The sequence below is a fragment of the Ictalurus punctatus genome, chromosome 6 (genome assembly GCF_001660625.3).
Source record: "Ictalurus punctatus breed USDA103 chromosome 6, Coco_2.0, whole genome shotgun sequence".
In the NCBI taxonomy this organism is placed as follows: Eukaryota; Metazoa; Chordata; class Actinopteri; order Siluriformes; family Ictaluridae; genus Ictalurus; species Ictalurus punctatus.
This window is the reverse complement of record NC_030421.2, coordinates 33,746,437-33,770,430: the sequence shown is the minus strand read 5'-3', so window position 1 is coordinate 33,770,430 and position 23,994 is coordinate 33,746,437. Positions and strand designations below refer to the sequence as shown.

Here is a 23,994-nt window from a genome sequence, read left to right as displayed (position 1 = left end):
GCTAATCAAGCGCTCTACGATTTGAACTAATTGCCCTCAGTTAGCTCCTTTTTGAACCCCATGTGTAAGAATATGAGGAGGTGATCTTTAAGGCCAAACAATAAATCAAAACATCAAACAATCAAAAGGATCAACAATAACAACAGTTTTTCACAGCCTTCTTTGCTCATATTTATCAAGGGTGCCAATATTAGTGGAATGTAAAGAATTTAAAAATGATATATGTCCTGGGTCAGTGTGACAGAAGTGAACACAACAGGTGAGTAAAGAATCCGAGCCAGAAAGTGAAGCTCCAGCAGGAAGCTACTACTGAGCCGTGTCAGAGTTTCATGTTTGAGCAGCAGGAGTGTGTATGTGTATGTGTGTGTGTGTGTGTGTGTGTGTGTGTGTGTGTGTGTGTGTGTTGTGTTCCTGGACACGCTGAGTGAGAAACACTACATCCGCTCCAGAAACCCGCTGGTCCGAGGCCGAGGTGATGACTCACAGTGTGTGTGTGTGTGTGTGTGTGTGTGTGTGTGTGTGTGTGTGTGTGTGTGTGTGTGTGTGTGTGTGTGTGTGTGTGTGTGTGTGTTCCGCTTAGAGACACTACATTTAACAACTAAGCAATCACTAATGTGATGAAGCACATGATCTAACATGCACAGTACTGCTCTTTCAGAAAAGTCACATAATCTACAAATGTGTGATTTTATGTTTGGTTTTTACACAATTTTTTTTCTTTTTTTAATACATATTTTTAGACATGACACATTTATTTATGTGAATTTTTTAATGTGTAATTTTTAACACAAAAAACATGATCGTTTATTTTCACGTGTTTTTTTTTTTTACACTTTATTTATTTATATGCGACTTTTCAATGATTCATTTATTTGACATGATTTACTAATATTTTACCCAATTGTTCTTTGTCACTGTCATGTGATATATTTAAATGTGATGCTTTTGTTATATTTTATTTAATTGGCTTTTCACATGTGATTGTTTTACACACAATTTCTTTATATTTGTGATTACATTTTTTTTACATGATTAATTTATTTTCACAAAAATGTTTCATGTTTTTATTTATCACACACACACACACACACACACACACACACACACACACACACACACACACACTCACACACACATAGATATACCACATGATGTCAAGTGTTTACTTGAGTTCACATTTTAGGGTATAATGTTAAAATGCACTTTCACTGGTGAGGAGATCGTTCCCATAATCTCATGTACAATATAAGTACATATTTTGTCCACTCGAACCGTCCTCTTCACAGTGCGTTGAGACGATACAGACACACGTCCAATTCCAGGTCGATTCATAACATTTCCAGTTGACTGGAACTTCTTAATTATTGCCCTGATGGAGGAAATGTGCATTTTCAATGCTTGTGCTATTTTCTTATAGACACGCCCCATTGTGTGAAGCTCAACAACCTTTTGCTGCACATCACAGCTATATTCCTCGCTCTCACCCATTGTTATGAATGACTAAGGGAATTTAGCCTGTGTGTTACCTGATATTTATACCCCTGTGAAACAGGAAGTCAGGATTAAACAATTTCCCGTTCCTAGTCACCCAGGTGTACTAAACAAGTTTTAAATATTAATATACTTCAAATATATTTTTCTCATACAAATTCATAGGGGTGCCAATAATTGTTGCACACCTATATTTAACAAAGATATTTTTTGATAAACCTGTGTTTTGTTTGCAATTGTTTATTTATTTACTTATTTATTTATTTATTTATTTATTTATTTATTTATTTATTTCGAGTGCATATCTGCTTTGACTAAATTAAGACTGAATCCACGTAAAAGAAAAGAATTAAACACATTTTCCTGGTTTGTCTATTTTATTAGATATGTCTGAACATCATTTGTTTGGCAAAGTAGCGTAAAAAACATAGTCGCTTTGTCTTATCTAAATATTTCATACACACTTGATACATCACACGATAAAAACAAGAACATATTTACATCTTGATTAATTATTACATGATTTATAAACATTGTTCATTTACATATTCAGAAAAAAAAGCAAACACATTGTGTCTATAAACAAAATATTTCAGTGCAGTTGGGATCACACACAGACAGGATGCTTCAACATCGTAAAAAAATAAAGTCATTACACCACAAAAGCCTAAATATTAGATTACAGTCGATGGATTCTAATTTTAATTTCACACTCTCTTCACTGCAGAAAACAAACCCAGTTAAATCATTTCTGGAAAATTTTTGAGAGTTTTCTCGTAGTAGTGAGTCAAGCTGACGATTTGTGTTTTAATTCTATTCGCATTTCAGGCTCGTCATCAGTTAATTCCCCAACTTGTGTCACGTCTTAACCCATGACGTCATTACGATTTGAGGAAATCTCTCTAAATGTATCATGTGTATATTTATCATAAATGTTCACAGTCACCAGTCACTTTAATAGGAACACCTGTAGACCGACCAATACATGCAGTTTTCCAATCAGCCAATGGTGTGTCAGCAGCACGATGCATAAAATCATGCAAATACAAGTTAAGAGCTTCAGTTAATGTTCACATCAAACATCATAATGAAGAAGAAGTGTGATCTCTGTAACTTTAACTGGTGGTAGCAGATGGTTTGAGTTTTTCAGAAACTGCTGGGATTTTCACACACAGCAGTGTCTAGTGTCTTCAGTGACTCAGAACATCCTGTGGGAGGAGGTTCTGCACAGACTCACCTAAACTGGACAGCTGAAGACTGGAAAAAGACCAGGTGATTTTTCCCTCTAATCTTCATCTGTCCAGTTTGGGCGAATCTGTGCCCATGATAGCCTCAAATTCCTGTCTTTGGCTGGCAGGAGAGGAACCTGATGTGGTAATCTGCTGTTGAAACCCATCCACCGCAAGGTTTGATGTGTTCTGCATACTGAGATGCTTTTCTGCTCACCACGATTGTAAAGAGTGATTATATGGGTTACTATGTCCTTCCTGTTAGCTTGAACCTACCTGCCCATTTTCCTCAGACCTCTCTTAACAACAAGGCGTTTCCACCCACAGAACTGTCACTCACTCAGTGTTTTTTGTTTTTCGCACCATTCTCTATGAACGCTAGAGACTGTTGTGTGTGAAGTCTCACAGTTTATGAAATACTCACACCAGCCCATCTGGTACCAACATCCATGCCATGATCAAAATCACTGAGATCGCACTTTTTTCCCCCCATTCTGATGTAAACATTAACTGAAGCTCTTGACCTGTACCTGCAGGATTTTTTTGCCTTGTGCTGCCCCCACATGTTTGGCTTAATAGATAACTACATGAATGCACAGTTGTACAGGTGTTCCTAATAAAGTGGACAGTAAGTTTAGATGGCTTACTTCATTCCTAATACTGGATTGGGATTGGTCAGAAGGTGTTGATTTATTTTCTGACTCAAATCACAGGATTATATTAACGTGCTCGTTCTAATATGCATAATATCGTTTCTATAGTAACAGCTCATTCACAGGTTTACATTTATGACAGTCCATCATCCGTTATGATCCTGTCACGGTTCTCAAGTTCAAGATTAACTTCCACGGACACATCTTTCCAAAAGCTGCTCATAGACTCTTGTGCGCATAAAAAACAACCATCAGCATTACCTGTGGCAGTTTCAGACCCAGTGATGAGGAGATGACGGCTCGGGGACATCCTCTGATTTCAACCCTACTTTCACACCGGATGTGACAAAGCGAGAAGTGAGCATTCATTTTCTGTGTGCACGAGTGACCCGGACTTCACATCGGCCATAATGACGATTTCAGCAACAAGTTGAAGTGAGATTTTCTCTCTTTGATGCAAATTAGAAATGTTAAATAGATAAAATGACAATACAAACGATTCCACGGATCAAATCCTATCGCATCTCTTCAGTTCCCTGCTCACAACGTTAGTTCCTACCTGCAAGTAGTTCCCCTTTATTGTGTAATGCACAAAAATAGAAGAACGACAGTTTACATCATAGGGTCTAGATCAGTGGTGTCCAATCTTATCCGGAAAGGGCCGGTGTGGTGCAGGTCTTCATTCCAACCGAACAGAAGCCACACCTGAGTCTACTAAAAGCCAAGATCAACTGATTAAACAGGTGGAATCAGGTGTGACTTCTGCTTGGTTGGAATGAAAACCTGCACTCACACCGGACCTTTCTGGATAAGATTGGACACCTCTGATCTAGAGGTTAAACACTGTGGCTAACTAACCAAACATTCGCCTAAGGTGAGCCTCCTCTACTCATTTTTACCTCTCTATTATCTTCTGAAGTCAGCAATAGAAGATGTTTCTACAGCTCTTGCGGCCACCAGAGGGCACCCCAGGCTCAGGAGAGTGAGAGGTTGAACTCAACCTGAAAAACAAGCTGAAATGTTGAAAATCTTATCCAGGAACCTTTTGAGGATTGGTTTTGGGCATCTCAGTGCTCAGGGTCTTGGTTACATCAGCAAAGTTTGAGTTTTGGTGAGCAAGTATGTTTAAATAAAGTCATCTTAATTTAACTTCCTAGCACCCTGTAAATGATAAGCATCCCAAAACATGTACCAAAACCTTGAACTGAAACCTTACAGGTCTGCACGCATCTACTGAAATATATTTACAGACTGGGGTGAAAAGTACTTGACTAATCTTACTTTGTTATTGTACTATTTTGGAAGGTTTGTAGTTTATTCAAGTAGCATTGAAAATAAATTTTTGTACTGAAGTAAATGTACACGATTCAGAAGAAAAAAAACCTGAGGCCTGAGATAACCGTTTAACGATCTCACATGGCATGAGATATTTCTGAAGCCCTGCTGCTAAGATAAACAGTTTTTTTAGGGCATCTAATCAAATTCACATCAATGTCAATTAAACCAGGACACAGCTGCGAAGGCCGGCACCGCCCATTAATCAATGCAGCACACATGACCGATTTCTTTTTAATTATACTTCCAGCAAAAATGCACAAGTCGATATTGAGACAATCAATAAATGGAACATCCGAGCCTGTTCGAGCCTGCATCAGTCTTATCCAAATCTAAAAAAGCATGTTGATAAGCATGTAAGTTAGCTTTAAGTTGGTGCATTTGCTAGTTTATAAATTTTTTGTCCTTAATGCAACCTTATTAGTGTTTGTTGTGATTAAATGTTGACATTTTCTCACTTTCAGTGAAGTAGATTTTTGGCTTCTGCTTTTAACTGAGTAAGATTTTGACATAGTTCCCATATTTCTACTTAAAGACTGTTTCTCTGTATTTTTGCACCATTGAATATTGAAGGGTGTTCATGCCCTGAATGAGGAAATCATCTACTTGTTTCAGAAGATCTATTTTTCTCCTCACGTTGCATCTCCAGTTGTCAAGTTTGACTTGGAAACAGCAAAGTCTTGATTATGTCATGGCAGAACCTACTATATGGAAAAACCTGCATTCTAAGACCATCAGCAGTGATGATTGGTTCTCAAGACTTAATCTCATGAGCTCACTACTCTATCAGACTCTAACGTCTTTTAGAGAGATATGCGATGCACGCCGGACATAGCTAGGGTATAAATATTTGAGTTTATGTGGGCAGTTGGTGGTTTGTAAAACGCAAACTACTCATAACATTGTTAGCCAAATCAGCTTGCTATTATCTGATTGCAGTAACATTAGCTGATGTAACCCGTGGTAGCTGCAGAGTATTTTTCAGTAATTAGTGAGAAGAAGTAAGAGAGAAAATGAGAACAATGAGAGAGAGAGAGAGAGAGAGAGAGAGAGAGAGAGAGAGAGAGAGAGAGAGCTTTAAACTATGTAATGGGTCACATTTCTGCAATGTGGATCTCACTAAAATGTTGATTTTGGTATAGGTAGACTGATGAGTATGGACCTGAGGAATTTTTTCAAAGACAACAATGTTTACATCATGTCAAGAGAAGGTCTTAGTGACTAAATGCTGCTTCTGCCTATTTTACAAGCAGGACTTCTACAGAACTTCAGATGAACAAATGATCATCTCAAGGAATAAAACACAAGTCCATTCTACCTAGATTCACTACTACGAGACACCTAGCATGACCAGGATGATCAAAACCTCCACATTACACTTTCCCTTTATTGTGAATGAATTTGGCATTAACAGGACGTTCATCCTCAGATTTAGGACTTCTTAAATGTGCATATTTTATTTAAATGGGTGGATTTTCCATGAACCACTTCTGATCTTTATATTCAAATAATTCATACATAAAAATAAACACAAACAACAAATATTAACCATTCTAGCAACTTCTAACAAGACATATCTACTGAAATCACAGTTGTTTTATAACTGGCTTAATCCCAAACCCGCTTCATACTCCCTAAAAGGAGACAAAACCATGCTAATTTATACCTTAAGTAGTGTGTTTATATATGGAGTACGGAGATGCATGGAGCTAATTATGTCTTAGTGGTTTGTATTGTATATCACATCAGGAGTCACGTTTGTATTCCTGTATAAATATCTCACACATTTTGGACAGATCAGTGGCTACAGTGGTCCCTTTGCACTCTATCCGGCTTTGGCATGTAGCATATGCTAACTGCTAATTAGCCAATTATCTTGCTATTCATACTATTAATGTGTTTTCTAGTTAGTTTTTATACTAGTAAAATAATTCTAATTGGGAGTAAATTTAATGTGGCTATAATTTGAAAATTACTTTAGGTTCAGAATCTGATTTTCTACAACACTTTCCTACATTTTTAACAGTCTTCATGAAGAAACTTGTGTTTTAACGCTTTGTGCTTTTTCTATTATAATGCCGTAGAACTGCAGTTGAGGTCAGTGTTGGTTAAATAAAGATGTTATGCATCATGTCTGTTGTATGAGCAACTGATTGCACATTTTTTAAATGCATGTCTGCTTTGTTTTGTTTTGAATGCATGTCTGCATACATTCTTGCTATCCTGTGCTATGTGGGACTTAAAATTTCAGATAAATATGTTTAAAACACTGAGTAAAGAATATTTTACGTCCTATAATACACATATCTCTGAGCTAATTCTGAGCTAACAGATGTATAAAAACACAAGTTGTAAAGGAAAACTCCACCCTGAAATAAAATGTTAATTAAACAGATTTAAACTGAAATATTACTGGTGTGTTTGTTTGGTGATTCTGGGGCTGATTTGTTGGTTAGTGCTGTATTTCTCCTGATTCCTGTGAGAAGATCTCAACCACTCAGATATTGCTGTTAGGTCCTAAAAAGAACATTTCTTTTTAGGACTCAGTGGCACTGATGGCGGTATTACCACGATGCTGCCATGATTTCTTGGCGATATAGTAAGGGCTAAATTTCACTGTACCACTATCAGCAGGTAGTGACTGACAGCTGGAATGGCATTGTGGGTAATTTAGGAAAATAAACCCCCCAGAATTTCATTGTAAAATAAATCTTGGATGCCACTGAAGATAACAGGTTCATTATAATGATTAATGTGCAAGTCATTCGTGATGGAGTTTTCCTTTAGCGTCTGTGTACAGCTGAGAGATCCTTCACCTCTGACATATGTACTAAAGAAACTAAGATTTTAGAATTAAATGATCTGTAAAGTGATGCTGCTTGTCTTGCAGTGCCATGGCTCATTAGTAAGAAAGAATTGTCATTTACCTGACCGATTGCTAAATTATTTTAGTAAAAAGTGCTAACATCTGTAATGTCCTATCCATCTAGACACAAACACACCTGGTAAAAAAAAATGGCATAGACACTAGTTTGTTCCCCCAGTGGTATATTTATGTATATTACTGTTATGTACGTAATTTCAGAATGTATTTTGTAAGATTTTACCACTATAGCTATTTTACCAAGTTGTAGTAATTTCAGAAGAGAGGCTGAAGGGGGAAGACGGTAGTGTGAGGGGGTAGTAAGGGTGGAAAAGGAGCAGGGGGGTGCAGGAGTGGCTGAAAGACTTGAGGACGGGGTAAAGTGTGGAATGTCACGGCCGTTGTGTGGATAGTGGGTGGAGCCACCATCGGAACTTGAGATGAGGTTATGAAGGGTGTGATTTCAGGGGCAAGGGGAAGCCGGGTAACAGGTACTACCTGGGTAAAGAGGGAAGGCTGAGCAGGCAGGAAGGTGGAGTGATGCCGAAGGACGGTGATGGAACTGGATGGAATGGCAGATGCTAAGTGAACAGGGTGAAGGAGAGGAGAGGAGATGGGAAGCGTAGATCTGAATTTAGCTGAAAACACCTTCTGGTGCAAAACCTGTTTGTGGCTGTGGCTGTGAAGAAGGCCATGCCTCTCCACACCATTGAGTTGAGACGTAAAGCACAGCATTGGGTTGAATGGACTCTGGATTGCACAGTTCTGCCTTTCCTCGTCCACAAGTTGAAAGCCTGGCAATGGTGGTGTGTGCTGGCAGGATTTATCATGGCTGACTTTATCTTTTTCTTTGACTCGAGATGTGATGGCACACTTCTTACACTCATTTTCAGATTCTTTCTCTATTGCCGAGTCACCATTTTGGACGGTAGGAAGCTGATTTGTGTCTTTACGCTGCAGAGCTCGCTCAGGTAGAGCCTGAGAATTTATCTCTGAGGTGGAAATGGGGTTTTTATCTATGGATGCTTCACCTGCTGCATTATCTCCTTCTTCAGAATCACATGTGCCTGGATCTAAATTGAGCATATTCCATGTTGATTCCATGTCCACCATTACATCCGGTCCATTTAAAACACAAACAGGATGTTCATCAGTGAGATTTGTGGTAGGACTTTGGTCCAACTTTTGTCTTTTTTGTCCATGATTTTGACACAAAACATCTTCTTCATCTAGCTCCTCAATCACACTACACTGTGTATGATCTGACCAATCATTATCCTCTTTGCTCTGGGAGTCACTTTGTCGTTTCTTTGGTATAGTTGGGCTGCTGTGATCTGAGGCTGATGTTTCACAATCAGAAGGAATCACATTGAGACGGTGTGAGTCATTTTGTGTGATTATTGTCTGCCCTAAAGAAGGGATGTCTACCATTCCCCCGCTGCTATCAAGTACCTTTTCAGCTTCAACAGAGCCTCCTGCTGAGGAAACAACGCTGTTATTCTCCGCCTGATTCTGAGCTGATTGCTTTGACTTCTCTAATGGCTGCTCTTGCTGTGCAGCACAACCTCTAAACTGGCTTTCAAATCCTTCTCGTTTGTGGAGTTCAGTCCGTTTTTTCATGTTTGCACTCTGCTCCAAGTCGCTGTGATCCTCCTCCTCCCACCTACTTCTTCTCTTGTGCCTCTTTTTGTGCTGACTCCTGTAATGGCGTCGATTTCTGCCTTGCAATTTGTCCTCCGCTCTCTTACCACTCTGAGCCCAATTTTTCAAATGCTTGCGTTTGCTCTGTGCATCGCTGGAATACAGGTGATACTTTCGGATATTTCTCTCCACTCTACATGTGGCCTCCTCTGTCGATATCTCACAGGAAGAAGGGGACATTTTTGGGCTTTTTTCAGAAAGGAAAGACAATTCTGGGTCATTTTTGTTCTGACTGTCATCAGGAGACTTCCTGAACTGGGAACCTCTGAAGTCAAAATGGAGAGGGTTGCAACTAAATGAGATGGAGGGCTCTGCTTTTGTGAAGCACACCATTTCTGATGGCCATTGGAAGATGGTTTTACCATCTCGACCCATGACGGAGATGAAAGGTTGGCTTGGTCTTTTGAGACAAGTGTTGTCTTTTTCTTGGCTTTGAAATGAATCGACGGCACATGATGTTGGTTGAGGAGCATCACTTACGGTGCTCTCTTCCTGACCACTATCTTCTTTATTTTCAGCTATATTGCTCTCCTCCGAGTCCAGACTGAGATCCGAGCTTCCAGGAACAGTTGGAAAGTGGTTAATTGGAGACACTGATCTGTCCTCTGAGTAAACGAGGAAAGCACACAGATCTGAGGCAGGCATTGCATCATTCAGGGAACTTTTGGTGGAACTCTTTTGATGTGTTATCATCTCTGTATCATATTTAATCAGCTTCTTCTCATCAGTACTCTCACAAAAGACTGCAGCTGAAGACTCCAGCTTCAGCGAGGCTCTCTTTGGAAAGGAAAAGGAGAACGCGATCTTGCGACGCAGAGTTTGTTTCTTCGCTTTTCCTCGATATGGCCAGGGGATTTGAGATTCCGTCTCCTGTTCTGCAATGTTCTCCTCCTTATCCATGAAGCATGATTTATTGAAGCTTTCCACTGCCACCGTAGTGGATTTAAACATCGGGCCACTTCCAGGAGCACTACTACACAGAAAGAAAAATAACAGTAAAACAAATATACAGTATACTGCAGAGAGATACCGAGCACAGGAAGGACTGTTCATGCTTGTATTGCTATTAAATCTAAATTGACAATTTGGTTCAGTGTGTTAGATAGTGAGCTGAACAAATAGGTTAAATATTATTTTATGCATTAAATTTAGTTAGGCCCATGTCCCACCATTGAACCTCTCTCCTTTGTTCGGCCAATTTGTGTAGCCGCCGAAGTGCTCGTTCCTGCTTCTGCTCATCCTTCCTTAATTTGGAAGCCACATTGCGGGCAAATTCCCTCTGTTTTAGTTCCTTCAGCCTCTGCACACACACACACGCACACACGCACACACACAGGTACACACATATTTCTCCATCTGTAAGGCTATAACAATAATAATAATAACACCAACAATAATAATAACAATAATAACAACTACAACAACAACAACAACAACAACACTGGAAACATGTCTGCTTTATGAATCTCAGCGTATCAACCATACTGGAGCGCTGAGAAAAAAAATCTTCTCAAGACTACAGAGGGTAATAAAACTGTACGCCAACGCTGTGCTTCATCAAATCCATTTCTCATGTAAATGAAAAGTTATGGATGAGCTGCGTACAAATATCATCCTGTTTATTTTAGACATGAGCCAGAGATATTCATTAGAATTTGTTTGCTATATGAAACACACTTGTTCCTCCAACTGAATGTGGGTGATATGGGTTGGGGTTAAGAACAGTCTTAGAACAAAGAACACTTCAAGGGTTGATGAAGGATTGTTAGATAGTTAGAGGGAACCCTTTCGGATAAGCACATCAAACGTTTCAGAGTTCCTAGACAACTGAAGAAGATTCTAGATGTAGATAAGACACGGTTTAGGGGTTACTTTCAGTCAGGGCTGTCATTTATGTTGTTTGGGGTTAATGTTCATAGTTTATTTGTAGTGTAAACTGATGCTCAATGCTAATATAGTCATTGTTATGCTTTTTTTTCTCTCTATAATCTCTTTTGGGTGTTCTGTGTTATATGTGGCTGAGATGTCAATCATAATAACCTACACTACCACATTGTCTTCAAAAATTAACTTCAAGAGAAAGAATAAAGAGAGAGAATAAAGAGAGAGAACAAATAAAGGGATGGTGAGGTAATGATTGTTTATAGCTGCTATAACGTAAGTGACAACAGGAGCTAAGTTGTTTTGTGTAACTATTAATGGTTAAAAGTACAACATGATGTTCTTTAAGAAATAAAATAATGAAACCATTGGCCAATTGCTGTGATAAAAGAGGGATAAAAGAGGGGGTGTGCTGTTCAAAGAAATAATCAACTTCTGGGTGGTAACAGACATTAAGTAACTAGGCAGGAGACATGTCTCACACAGAGAGAGGGGAAGGAAAAGAATAAGTCAGTGTACTTATGGTGAAAAACGCTGCCTCATAAGGCGTGATATGAAACTCGGTTGAAATCTAAAGTGGCAGTGAGACTGAAGATGATGAAATGAAGTTGAGAAGGTAGTGGGAGGTGTTTTTATTTTCTTTAGGATGTCTATGGTTACAATCAGTGTGGCCTCAGATTTGTTATTGCTGAGCCTCCAGGAAGTTTTCAGCCACTGAGGTCATTATATGAGTCAGTCAGAGTAGGAGGAGGACTGTGTGTGTGTGTGTGTGTGTGTGTGTGTGTGTGTGTGTGTGTGTGAGCCCATGTGTGTAAGGACTCAGTGTGTATGTAAATGTGTGTCATCAGCATAGCAATGAAACAGCAGGCCATGTGTTTGATCATATTGCCAAGGGCAGGCATGTATTTAATGAATAACAATAAGCCGAGTACTGAGCCTTGGGGAACGCCGTGAGAGAGACAAGAGAAAGTCTAACCTAAACCTCTCAATTCAACAAAGCATTGTTTGCAGGTGAGATAAGATCATAACCAGCAGTTGGTACATGAATATGTCATGACAAATCATTTTTTTAACTCATTTTTGTATCAGCAACAAGTGTCAAAGTACATGTATTCATCCTCGGTCTGAACAGCATGGCATCAGTGTTTAGACACAGCAGAGCAGAGTGTGTTCTGCGCTCAGGGTTAGTGTACTGTAGCAGTTAGTGCTTTTTGTTAGAGGAATAATAGACCGCCAAGCATATAGTAGCTTATATTTTGTTCTTTTCTTTGCTGCTCTCCATGTTCTCTTTCCAAGCACTATGCTAGCTTTTCATCCTGCACAGCACTACTCCAATAGCTAGATGTTTTGTCAGTTTGTTGTTTTTTGGGGGGTAAGTCTAGCTGTCAGTCAGGAGCTTGAGCAATACCTCCTATCTGCTTCAGTTGAAGCTACTACTTTCTCTGTGCAGAACAGTTTTTTTTTCTTTCCTATAGCTATGAGACTGTAAACACTATCCTAACCACAGTCTGTTCAGCCTTATATCCATCCATCATGAATATAACTCTATTGTACATTTATTCTTCTACATGTATTTACAGATTTCTGTCTGTGCAGTTTTACTGACCAGGCCGTTTCTAAGAATGAATGATTAAAAAATACTGTAAATATATTACACAGCACTGCATGTTCATGTAAATGTTCATTTTAATAATAATGAACATGTCTTTGTGTTTCCTGTGAGCTTTATATCGGTTACATCCCTAATACGTAGTAAATTCTCCACTGATCCATTGGTAAGAACTATTTTTTATAGATGAGCTAATTAGCTTGCATGGATGACAGATAATCATGTCCACAGTACACATACAGCTCTCCAAACTCAGACGTCATCCAAAACATTAGCAAAAGACTTTTTTATTGGAAAGAGGGTAAGTTACAGTACTCTGTAAGGGACTCTTATCTCTCACTGGTTAAATTCCGCCTTTACTTTTCATTATATATACATAGAATCCTCAGAAATACTATTTAAACTAACTGTCATAAATACTGCACATGATCGTTTGAAGAGCCAGGTTTCTGAAACCCTGAAATTCTCTAAACACTAAACACCATCTACTTATTGATCTGAAAAGCTCTCCTTCGGTTATGTGTTAATATTTAATGCTTCTGCTTTAGAAACAGATCACACACCCACCAATGCTTACACTATCTCACATTATAATCATTCACACACACACACACACATGTGCAATTTGGGCAGTAAGACAGCCCAGTGTGAGTGAGTGAGCTTGGTTTTAATGGTGTGGAGTTTTAAGATAGTAACAGTTCTGGATAAAAATAGCGCGTGATGTTCAGTATTCAGTTCAGGCTGAGTCACTCTATTGTGTGGTTCAGTGCCGCTGTAACCTTTTCTATTTGAGAAAGTGACAGTGATTGTACTCGCTGTGGCAAGGGCACTGGGGTAAAGGGGGGGGTGAACATCAGGTCAGATATAATTTAGTGATGTTAAAGGGTATGTTCACACCCAGTGTATATAGATCTCACCGTTATCCACTTTACTGCTTTCCTCTCTCTCTCTCTCTCTCTCTCTCTCTCTCTCTCTCTCTCTCTCTCTCTCTCTCTCTCTCTCTCTGTTTTCCTCCTGCCTTGCAGAAATAGCAAACATGCTGTTGTTCATTGTATTTATCCCATATATATACGTATATAGTGAGGAGGAAACTATAATATAAGACAAAAAATGGAGAATATTGATAAAAATTGAGAAAATAAATCCAACAACCTTAGAACATTAAACAAAAAGCTGAGAATGTAACATCAAATTTTCAATAAAACCATAATCTGTTCTTATTTTCTCACAAAAATGTGAGAAGGTGAATCGAAATTTTAAAACATAAACCTGAGGATGTAAAACTAAGAATCATGGAACTGTAGAGGCGAGGCAGATGCGAGTCCAGATTTAGTTTATTATTACTGAAAGCATACCAAACACAAATACAGAGAAGCTGAGTGCTGCACAAGACGTGACTTAAATACTAATGCTAATTAATATAAACGTGAATGTCATGATCATGTGATGTGCAGTGGTGTCATGTATACCAGAAAAGGAACTCTGAACTGCAGTTCCCAGCAGCCACTGCACCTCACTGCATCACAGTCACATGACCACCTGCACATGAATCACGTCATGCTAACGAGCACCTGTGTGTATATAGCCACAGAGTGCAGCGCATGCCTTGTCTTACGTTTGTCTTTCTTTGCTGTGATGTTGCTGTGTTTATCCTAACTGCGGCACTAAGATAAGAGAACGTGAAACAATACTGGTAATATAAAACAAAAACTGAAGAATGTAAAAAGGAAATTTAACATAAAATAAACAATTGATGATACACAATAGAAATCTGAGATTTCTAAATTGATTTAGATTTTCTAAATCTAAATTTATTTTTTTAAATAAAAAATAAATAAAAAAAACTCCAAACAGAATATGTAGCATAAAGTTGATAATATAAAAGGAGAACTTGAATAAAATATTCTGCAAATTTATCCCATGAACTCTTGAAAATGTATATTTTTCACATTTGGAGGAGATTTATAAAGCATAAATAATAATAAAATTCAGCGGAATGCAGATCTGAGAGGAGGAATGTCAGCGGAGTGGAGTGTGTAGGAGGACTGAGGAGATGGTTTAGTGTGTGTAGGTGTGTTAAAGATCAGGGAGAATCTTACAGAATGAGGAATTCAGTGTGTGTTGCGTTACCTGTTTGTGTGCATGGTCATAAGAGTTAATGTGATTGTCAAACTCCTGATGTTTGTAGTATTGTTTATCACACAGCTGGCAGTAGAAATTAGCCTTCAGGTCCTCCAGAGCTTTAGCCAAAGATTTCTCCTTTTCCGCATAATCCTGAAACACACACACACACACACACACAGAGTCCATAAGGCTGCATAACACCTGTTATCAGTGTCATAAACACCATCTACATCAGTTATCAGGTGAAGGGATATATTTGTTAAAAATGGTTCTGTAAAGACGTTTGTTATTATGTTAAAGATTGTTATAACATCATGACAACTGACTTTGTAGCTTAATAATGTCAGAGAAAATTTTAAAAAGGTTCAACTTTATAACTTATAAATAAGCAAATTATGTATAAACAGCAATAAGAAATTAACATTTTTTATTTTTTCTTTAGTAAAAAAATAACACCTAGGTGACATGGAACAGGAAATTGTTCAACCAGGACTTAATGTGATATGACGGGTATCAATATGAGGTAACACACAGGCCAAATTCCTTTAGTCATTCATAACAATGGGTAAGAGCGAGGAATATAGCTGTGATGAGTAGCAAAAGGTTGTTGAGCTTCACACAATGGGGAGAGTCTATAAGAAAATCACACAAGCATTGAAAATGTTACGGCTGACTCGGATGCTATATTAAACAGTCTTTATAACTGCTCATGCGTTCAGGAAAAATCATCTTTATAAAGTTTGTCAGTTCTCATGAAGGGATTATGTAGTCATCCATAAGATTAACACAAATAAATGTAAAATTCTGCCACATCATATTTATCTGTGAAGCAGGGACTTCCTGTTCTGCTCTCTTTGTCTTATATCAAGTATATCAGTCTTGTGCAGTTTTACTAACTTATTTATGATTGTGTTTTTCTCTTGTTTCTTGTTTCCCGGATGCTGTTTTTAGTTTTTTTTTCCCCAGTATTGATTGTGTTTTTGACCTTCATCATGGATTTGTGTTCATGTCTGACTGAATAAAGAATGTGCATTTACATCAAAATGGTTCTCACTCCCTGTCGATGCAGAACCATGGATGCCGTTTCTTCTCAGGCTGCAAGCTGTGCTCTGTCCTCATGTATACAGATATTTTTACCTCCTCCAATTAAAAAAAAAGCCACAAATAGCATTTTCGAAAATATTTCCTCCATGAAAATGAAAAAAAACGATTTGTTGAGATCATGTGACCATGCCGGCCCAGCAGGTGTTCGATAGACTGTCATGAAGACTATGTTTAATTCAAACACCCCAAGAATAATGTTAAGAGCTGTGTATTGATTGTTAAAGGTGGCGAATGAGGAAAAACACCAACAGGCCGAAAGATCTAAAATGAAACCAAGCAAAGACGAGCGTGTTCTTCCGGGTCTGATCTTAATCTGGTCTGATCTTAATCCGGGTTCTCAGTGCAGTTTGCAGTGCTGGAGTGGTGGAGTCAGGGAGCAGTACAGCGCTGATCAGATTCTGTCTCCTCCACACACATGAGGGTTTAATAATAACACAAAGAGAAATTAAACTAACAACATGTTATCAAATTAGAAAAATTACAGAGCACAAAGTACCGACCGTGATAAACCAAGAACCTTCATCACACGCTAAAACTCTGCTCAGTAACTGCTGCTTCGTGTCTTGTGTTTATACTTTACCATCTTTGCTTCTAATTTTTATGTCCATTATGATCTTGTTTACAATCTCTACACTAACCATGTCTGGTGTAGGCTGTCACTACTGATTATCTGGATCAGTGATTAGGTTTGATTAATAATCGAGTAGTCTATAATATTGCACCTTAGACTCTACTTGTAAAGACCATTTTTAACACGAGTTTTTCCCCAGATAAATGCTACATATAAGTGCGATATAAACAGACTTCATTTTATCCTAAAATTCTGACTTTTTAATGAAAAATAAATTCACGATAATTACTTTTTATAATTTTTAGACAAAATGATTTCTTTTTAAAATGCATGGCTTTCCTGAACAAAAATGATAATAATTTTATTAAATCTTTATTAAATAATTTGACTGATCTGTTATAGTTAAGTTAAAATCGTTCCTTAATGAAAACAAAATATAGGCCGTAATGTTGCAATGTTATAAAAGCATTTGTGTATTACTACCACTAATAATAATAATAATAATAATAATAATAATAATAATAATAATAACTTGTTACTGTCTGAGGTGGTTAGAACATTCAAAATAATTATTCAAGTGAAAGTACCACTATGAAAAAAAAAGTCAGTAAATAAAAGTACTCATCCAAATATCTACGTGAGTAAGTGGAGAGTTTAGCGTGTCTAGTTAAAAACCGACTATAGTAGATGTTACTCGTTACACCGGAAGCATTAATACATAGTGAATGTGACTTTCCACCTGAGCGGATGTCTCGGAGCAGATGAATCGTCTCGGCAGCTCCACAGCGTGTGCCATGTGATTTGTGTTGTTTGGTTTTGATAACCAGTACACACACTTCTTATTTCTTTTTGATCTACAGGTATAATTAATGTTGGATGAATGTTTGTGTTGAGATCTTTGAGAATAATGTTGCAGCAAACCTAATAGAGCCTCAGCTATTCCTGTTTGGGTTTTTATATGCTTTATTAAATATTGATTTACAGTAAATCTTGGATGAGATTTTTGTTATTGCAGGCAGATTTTTATTTGGTTATGATTTTGTTTTAAGTCGTCCTTTACGGCTCAGAATTTTCCTGGAGGAAAGAAACGATGGTGAGTAAAGCGGCAAAAAGCAGCAATTGATCAGCATTTACGTAATCTTAAATCTTAAACCCACAGATTCACACAGTGCCGCTTCACAGCGGGTCGAGTCTTGTGTTCTGAGTCTCAGGATCAGATCTGGATCAGGTCAATGTGCTCAAAATATACGTCACAAGGCAGAATTAAATCCATACATTAGGTTTTAATACATTATGTCATAATGCACATGATCAAGGAGTGACAAGTTAGTAATAAACACTGTGTGTGTGTGTGTGTGTGTGTGTGTGTGTGTGTGTGTTATAGTACTATACTGAGTGACGGGGTGGTGTGATGGAGTGGAGTTGCTGTTAAAACCCAAAGTTGATTATTTTCCTCTAACAGCACGTCTCCAAGTGCTTTATTCCTCTTACACCACAGCAATGTTTTAATGAACACATTTTTATCTGTTTATAGTTACATTTAATGTTGTGGAATGTTAGAGCAACAAGTTCTCACTTACGCTACAGCAGCTACATATAAACAGTCTTTCCCACACCTCTCCTTTTCCCCTCTCTGGAATTTAATCAGACAGAAAAGCTGTTTTGAAGATACTCGTTCACTCTGAATCTCTCTCAGATCATCATATTAGACTGAGATTATTCAGAGGATTCATGCTATTTACACTATTTATACCCAACACTATGCATGTAAACCAAGCGTACACTAATGGAAGTTTTATAGTCATGCTTTTTCCATCTCCCCTGAACATGAAGACATTTACACGCGGTTCAGCCTGGAGATGGAAAAGCAACGTACGCACTACACACATCTCCCTCAGCTCTTCTGAGACGCTTTTTGTTTCCTGTAATTTCCTTCTTTTGTAAATGTCTGGACTGCCACTTCTCGAAAAGAAAGAAGGAAAAAGGTTTTCTCTTCTGATCGTTTCTTTCCTGAAGCAAGGCGCTGTGAGTGGATAATAATTTACTTTCACCATAATAAATGATCAAAGCAGCTTTTAATGACGTGATTATAAATCGCCCCATTCCGACACGGTTATTAACAGAGGGGCCTTTAACATCGTTTCCGGAAACCCTTGTTTGATGGCTGTGTTCTCGATTAACGTTCAAATGGTTATAGAGACTGTCTTATAGAGACTGTCACATGATTTCAAACACAATGCAAAAATTTGACAGTTTAACAGTAATTTAACAGATGTTTTTAGAGGTTGTAACAGTATACAAAATATTTAAAATATCTGCTAGATGCAGATGTTGCTCGGGTAAAAAAAAAAAAGGCTGTTAGTTGGAAAGTAGCTTCAGCCAGGTTCCTAACTCAGATTTATATATTTATATATTTATATACAGTATTCACAATGTCAGAAAAATCTCTCATGTCTAATCCTGAAGAAACATCATCAGAGGTTTAACAGTTTAAGATTTAACCTGAATCAGAGCGCACTTCTAGCTTTGTTCTTCATCATTTTTTTAGCTTCATTAACTGCTGCTTTCCTGTTCCTCTCATGCCAGTGAACTTTGGGAAAAGCTTAATTGTGACTGAGACATGATTAAACGGTGGCGAAGGATGACACTCGGCTTTGAGAGAGCTCATATTCTGATTGTGGGATTAATTAATTTGTCACGTTGCATACCGGCTTACTAGCTTGTTAGCATGACTGATTGAGATTCAGTCTTTGTGTGTAAGAGGGAAGAGGAATCAAACGAGCTTTCTGCCATGAGATATAAATTGCGAGAGTGGAATGAATATATTTCCACGGTTAATTAAACGTGAGCTGTAGACTGTAACGGTAATTACCGAGCCAATGCTGCCTTTACACATTTATCTCTTCTTCTTTATTATTTAACCTTCTTTTCTTTAAAATAAACCATACTCCATGTGTCGTGTGTCTTTTACCATGAAAGGCTAGAAGATGAGAGGCCATTCTACTTCTAGAGTATAAAAAACAATGACATCATATTACAAGTTTTACATCAACAAGCCACAATCATTAAGTGAAATTAGGGCCCTTATAGACCGAAAGCAGAAAAGCATCATGTTTATCCCTGGCTGCTGTTGAATTCTGGCTTGTGATTGGTCAGAAGGTGTTGATTAATTTTCTATAACAGCGATTCTATAACATTTCTGATACGTTAGTGAACATAAATGTAATTGCAAACTGATAAAATGTCTCACGTGTCATTCTTTAATAAATGTAAAACTGTAATTGTAGCATATTGCTGTGGTATAAGTGAAATAAAACACTTCCAGATGTGTGTTGTTGTAGGATAATAATCAACTCGCCGTTCATTATTGAGTGTTTTATTTCTTATATAATGTCTCAGATAGCAGTTTTAGAACTTTTGATCAATATTACAATTCTTGAAACTTTCTTTCAACTTTTATGATAACATTTTTATACAGTATAATGTTCCTAAACGTTCCTAAAACGTTGCTGCAACATTTTTTATTTATCAGAAATGTTTTCATTTGTTTTCATTTCAATGAAACTTATGTTAAACTTAATAAACTTAATGTTTTGTGTCTTATTGGAAACATTATGAGCAACAATAATGTTCTAATTACATTGTGAAGGAAAACATTATTATAGGATATATATAATACTATAAGATAATATATATGTGTGTATATATGTGTGTATATATGTACAATATATAGGATACATTTTAGAACATTGATTTTTACCTTTTTTGTGATTGTTGTGCTCAGAAATGCTTGATTTTCTGCAGCTTAAAAAAGGTTTGTTGTGCTTTTCCTGCGGAAAACTATTTGAATTGGCGAAGTCTTTCTCTGTGATGTTTGTTGGTAAATGAGAGCTTTTAGTTGTACTCATGTTCGACGCACGTGAAACGAAGAGGGCTTTGGCTGAATGCATGTTGTGATGACGTCACATGACACGTCTCGGTCCAAATCTGTGGAAAATCTTCTGTAATTTAGAAAAATTACAATCTCCTCCGAATAGTGTGGCATTTGCTCGATTTGTGTTAATTTCTATGATCACAGAATCCTGGAGGGACTGTGATGTGGTTCTCTGATGCTGGGAACTGCTTTAACATCCAGCTGTATGAACATCGTGAGGCAGAACGCAACGCTTCTGAAATTAACACTTAATTTTCTAATGTTGTAGCTCATCAGCCGAACTGTGTCTGGGACACAGCACTACTCTGGTCTGGTAATAGAGTCTCCTATTATTTTATCATAAAAGAAAGATGTTTATGGGAAGTGTGGTGGTTAAAAGTCATCTAACATTTTTACATCTTATTAAAAAACATTATATTAATTATTTAATTCAATGAATGAAATTATATTACATTTCCTGCTGCTTTGAATTTACAAAGAAATCAGAGAGAATATAACATTAGTTCTGGATTCTGTTGAATCATTTCCTATAAATGCTGTATAATTATTTCCCATGTAGAAGTGTTCGACTCTTTCTAAACACCAAAGTGTCACATTTGATTATAATAACAATGAAGTAATTCTATAATTACCTTTAAAAAAAAACCCCTGAGCATGAGTTCTCTGATCAGCACAATTTCATTTTTCTTTTTGGATGGAAATTAAGCCTGACTGCACATGAATAAATTACCCATAGTTCCCCTGGATGGTGCTTATTTAAGCATGTCATCCGTATGGTCACCCATCACTCAAGGTTCTGGTAAAATGTACAGGAGAAAACAAAACAAAACGTTTTCCCTTTATATATGAGACATTTCTCGAGTGACCTTCAGTAAATGGCACAGTCTTGGGAAACAGCTGCTGGACAGATGGAGAAAGGAAAAAAACACCGCTTGCCCTCCGACTATGTCCCTAACGTCTCTAAATCCCTACAGACTTCGTATGCTGAATGAAAATAGTGTATGAGGTTGCAGAGCAATAAAATATGAAATGTTATATTTTGCATGTCGTCTTTGCAAACAGCAGTGAAGGAAATTCTCATGAGGCATCAGCACATGATCCTTAGTTAACCTGGTGATGAACTTTTGTAGAACCGCTAAGGTTAAAAAGCACTGTATAAGTGCAGACCAGACCAGATACAGGTGTCTCATCCACCATTATACCCTAAAGTTTTGTGGCCAAATTGTTTTTCTGTCTGACTGCTAGCATTTGAATGCTAACAATGTTGGCATGGTATTACTGATCCTAGTGATCCTATAGTTTTTGGCTACTCTTGATTCTGTTTAATTGAGCACACTATTTCCTGGAAATGGGTTGGACTACTAATTACCTTTCACCCTGCATGCACCTGGGTTTTTATTTCACCAACATTGAAAGCCCCCTCAAATATAACCAAGGCTTCTACATTACCTCCATGCTCCTTCCAGGTGCTAGTATTCCCAAATGGAAAATGTATCCTCTTTCTGTCCCTGAATCAGATCAATGTCCCTTAGATCAATGCATAGAGAAAGCTTTTAAGCAGGGCAAAGTGTGACCATCTACTTCACATGACCTATAGCTTATATCCCTTTACAGACAATAGAACTATGAACAATGTCAAAGTTTGATATGAGATGAGAGCTATTGATCTCACCGACCAGGCTTGACTCACCTCACGCCAAAAACCCTGATAGAAAAGGGGTTAACTATAATTAGCTTTCATTCTTGGTTACAAATACTCAGATAGATCATATGTTCTCACCTCATAGACATTTAAATATACTGTGTGTGTGTTTGTGTGTGTGTGGCAATGTTAGTGCACATTAGTGTTATTCTGCCAGCCTGAAATAACACATTACGCATGTTCATAAATCCTCAAGAGTACAATCTGTGTGCCAAGGCTGAGAAGTGACACCATATCCTCACATCTTCTGGATTTCATTCATTCTTGCAGCTCAATTCAAATATGCATTTTTATATATTCCTAGAAATCTTTATGTCTGCTCCGATCTGATAGGAAACAATATGGCTGCATACAAGACAAAAATCTGGCTTCTAGTCTTGGAGCACATCCAAGTACCATGATCAATGTTACCCACTAGATCAAATCCAGGACCAAAGAAAGGTACCTTGAACACCGTGGCAGACTGCTGACCTTCACATATTTCGCCTGAGAGCTTCGCATTTTCACAATGAATGCAAAATAAATTAAACCAAAAGAGCAGTCTACTTTTTTTGCCAATAAAAAACACAGATGAGCCAATGTGTTTTTAGATCACGAATTGTGGTTTGTAGCTATTTTATTATTTTATTACTCTTGATCTATACCTAAAAATATGGACAGATGTCTTGTTCATCTATTCAACTTGGGACTTATGTCTGCTCCTGTGAAAAACAAAACAAAAAGAATCACATACAGAAATAGTATATTTATTGCCACATATCCCAGCTCCATTCAGAGGCAATACTGGGGTGTAAATAATTTGGAGTCTCTGCAGCAAAAGTGAGTTTGTGCTGTTTTCACTTTTTTTTTTTAAATCCAGGGTTAATATTTAAATATTAATATTGCACTGGGAAAGAAAGATGAGAAATGAATCTGGTTTAGAGTTTCTCTTTGTTATGATGCAGTCAGAGTGATGAAAGGCTGTAGATTTTTAGGGCACTTAGATATCGAGACATTTACAGATTCAGAGAGTCAAAGTTCTGGCAAATCATTAAACACTGTGTTATGAAAAATCTAGATGTTTCTCTTCCTGTTTTCCTCACTTCCTTCTCAGACAGGAAGTGAGTAAAACAGATCACACCTATTCCTCCTTATTAGTCTCATTATATCTCTTTAGTCAGTATTTTCCTCTAGTCATGACATTTCATCCTTCCTCATCATGACAGTGCACTTTCTACACGCATGTGCAACATGGATCCAGGATTTCAGCAGCATCTGAGTAAAGATTTTCTCAGTCCTTTGCAGATTAGGTATGACATGGTATAGAGACAAATCCACATGATTCAAAGCTCAAATGATTCCTCGGACCAATCCTACAGTGTGTGTGTGTGGTCCAACAGTTCTTCGGTTCCCTACTCACAACTTTAGTTCCTACCTGCAATCAGTTCCTATTTACTGTTTGATGCAGAAATGGAAGAACAACTTATAACCATGGTTTCATCTAATCCTGTCATATACACTCTCGTTAAATATATACACAGAAAAATAAAGCTTGGAAGAAAGTAACAGAGATCGTTGGTGCCTCTGGTGAGTGTACGTAGCTATCACAGTTAGCTTGCATTGCTAATCTGAGAATGAAGCTATTATGAATCTGAACATGTAACATGTAAACCAACCAATTTTCAAACTGATTAGTTTATTATTCAATTTGTGTTTAACTAGTTAGCTTTAGAAACTATACACCGATCAGTAACAAAGAGTCCACAAGACCTCTGAAGGTGTGCTGTGGTATCTGGCACCAAGACATTAGCAGCAGAT

At 37.6% G+C, this 23,994-nt stretch overlaps 1 protein-coding gene across 1 annotated transcript in view; it reads right to left on the bottom strand.

Annotated features, from left to right (window-relative positions):
- Positions 1-4,168: 4,168 nt before the first annotated feature.
- Positions 4,169-23,994, bottom strand: part of znf804a (zinc finger protein 804A) — a 48,888-nt gene continuing 29,062 nt past the window's right edge. Inside the window, exons 2-4 of the mRNA XM_053680619.1 lie at positions 14,893-15,036; positions 10,442-10,572; positions 4,169-10,242 (exon numbers count right to left, since the gene is read on the bottom strand). Coding sequence (XP_053536594.1) covers positions 7,848-10,242; positions 10,442-10,572; positions 14,893-15,036 — 2,670 coding nt within the window. The 3' untranslated portion in view covers positions 4,169-7,847. The remainder of the gene's footprint in view (positions 10,243-10,441; positions 10,573-14,892; positions 15,037-23,994) is intronic.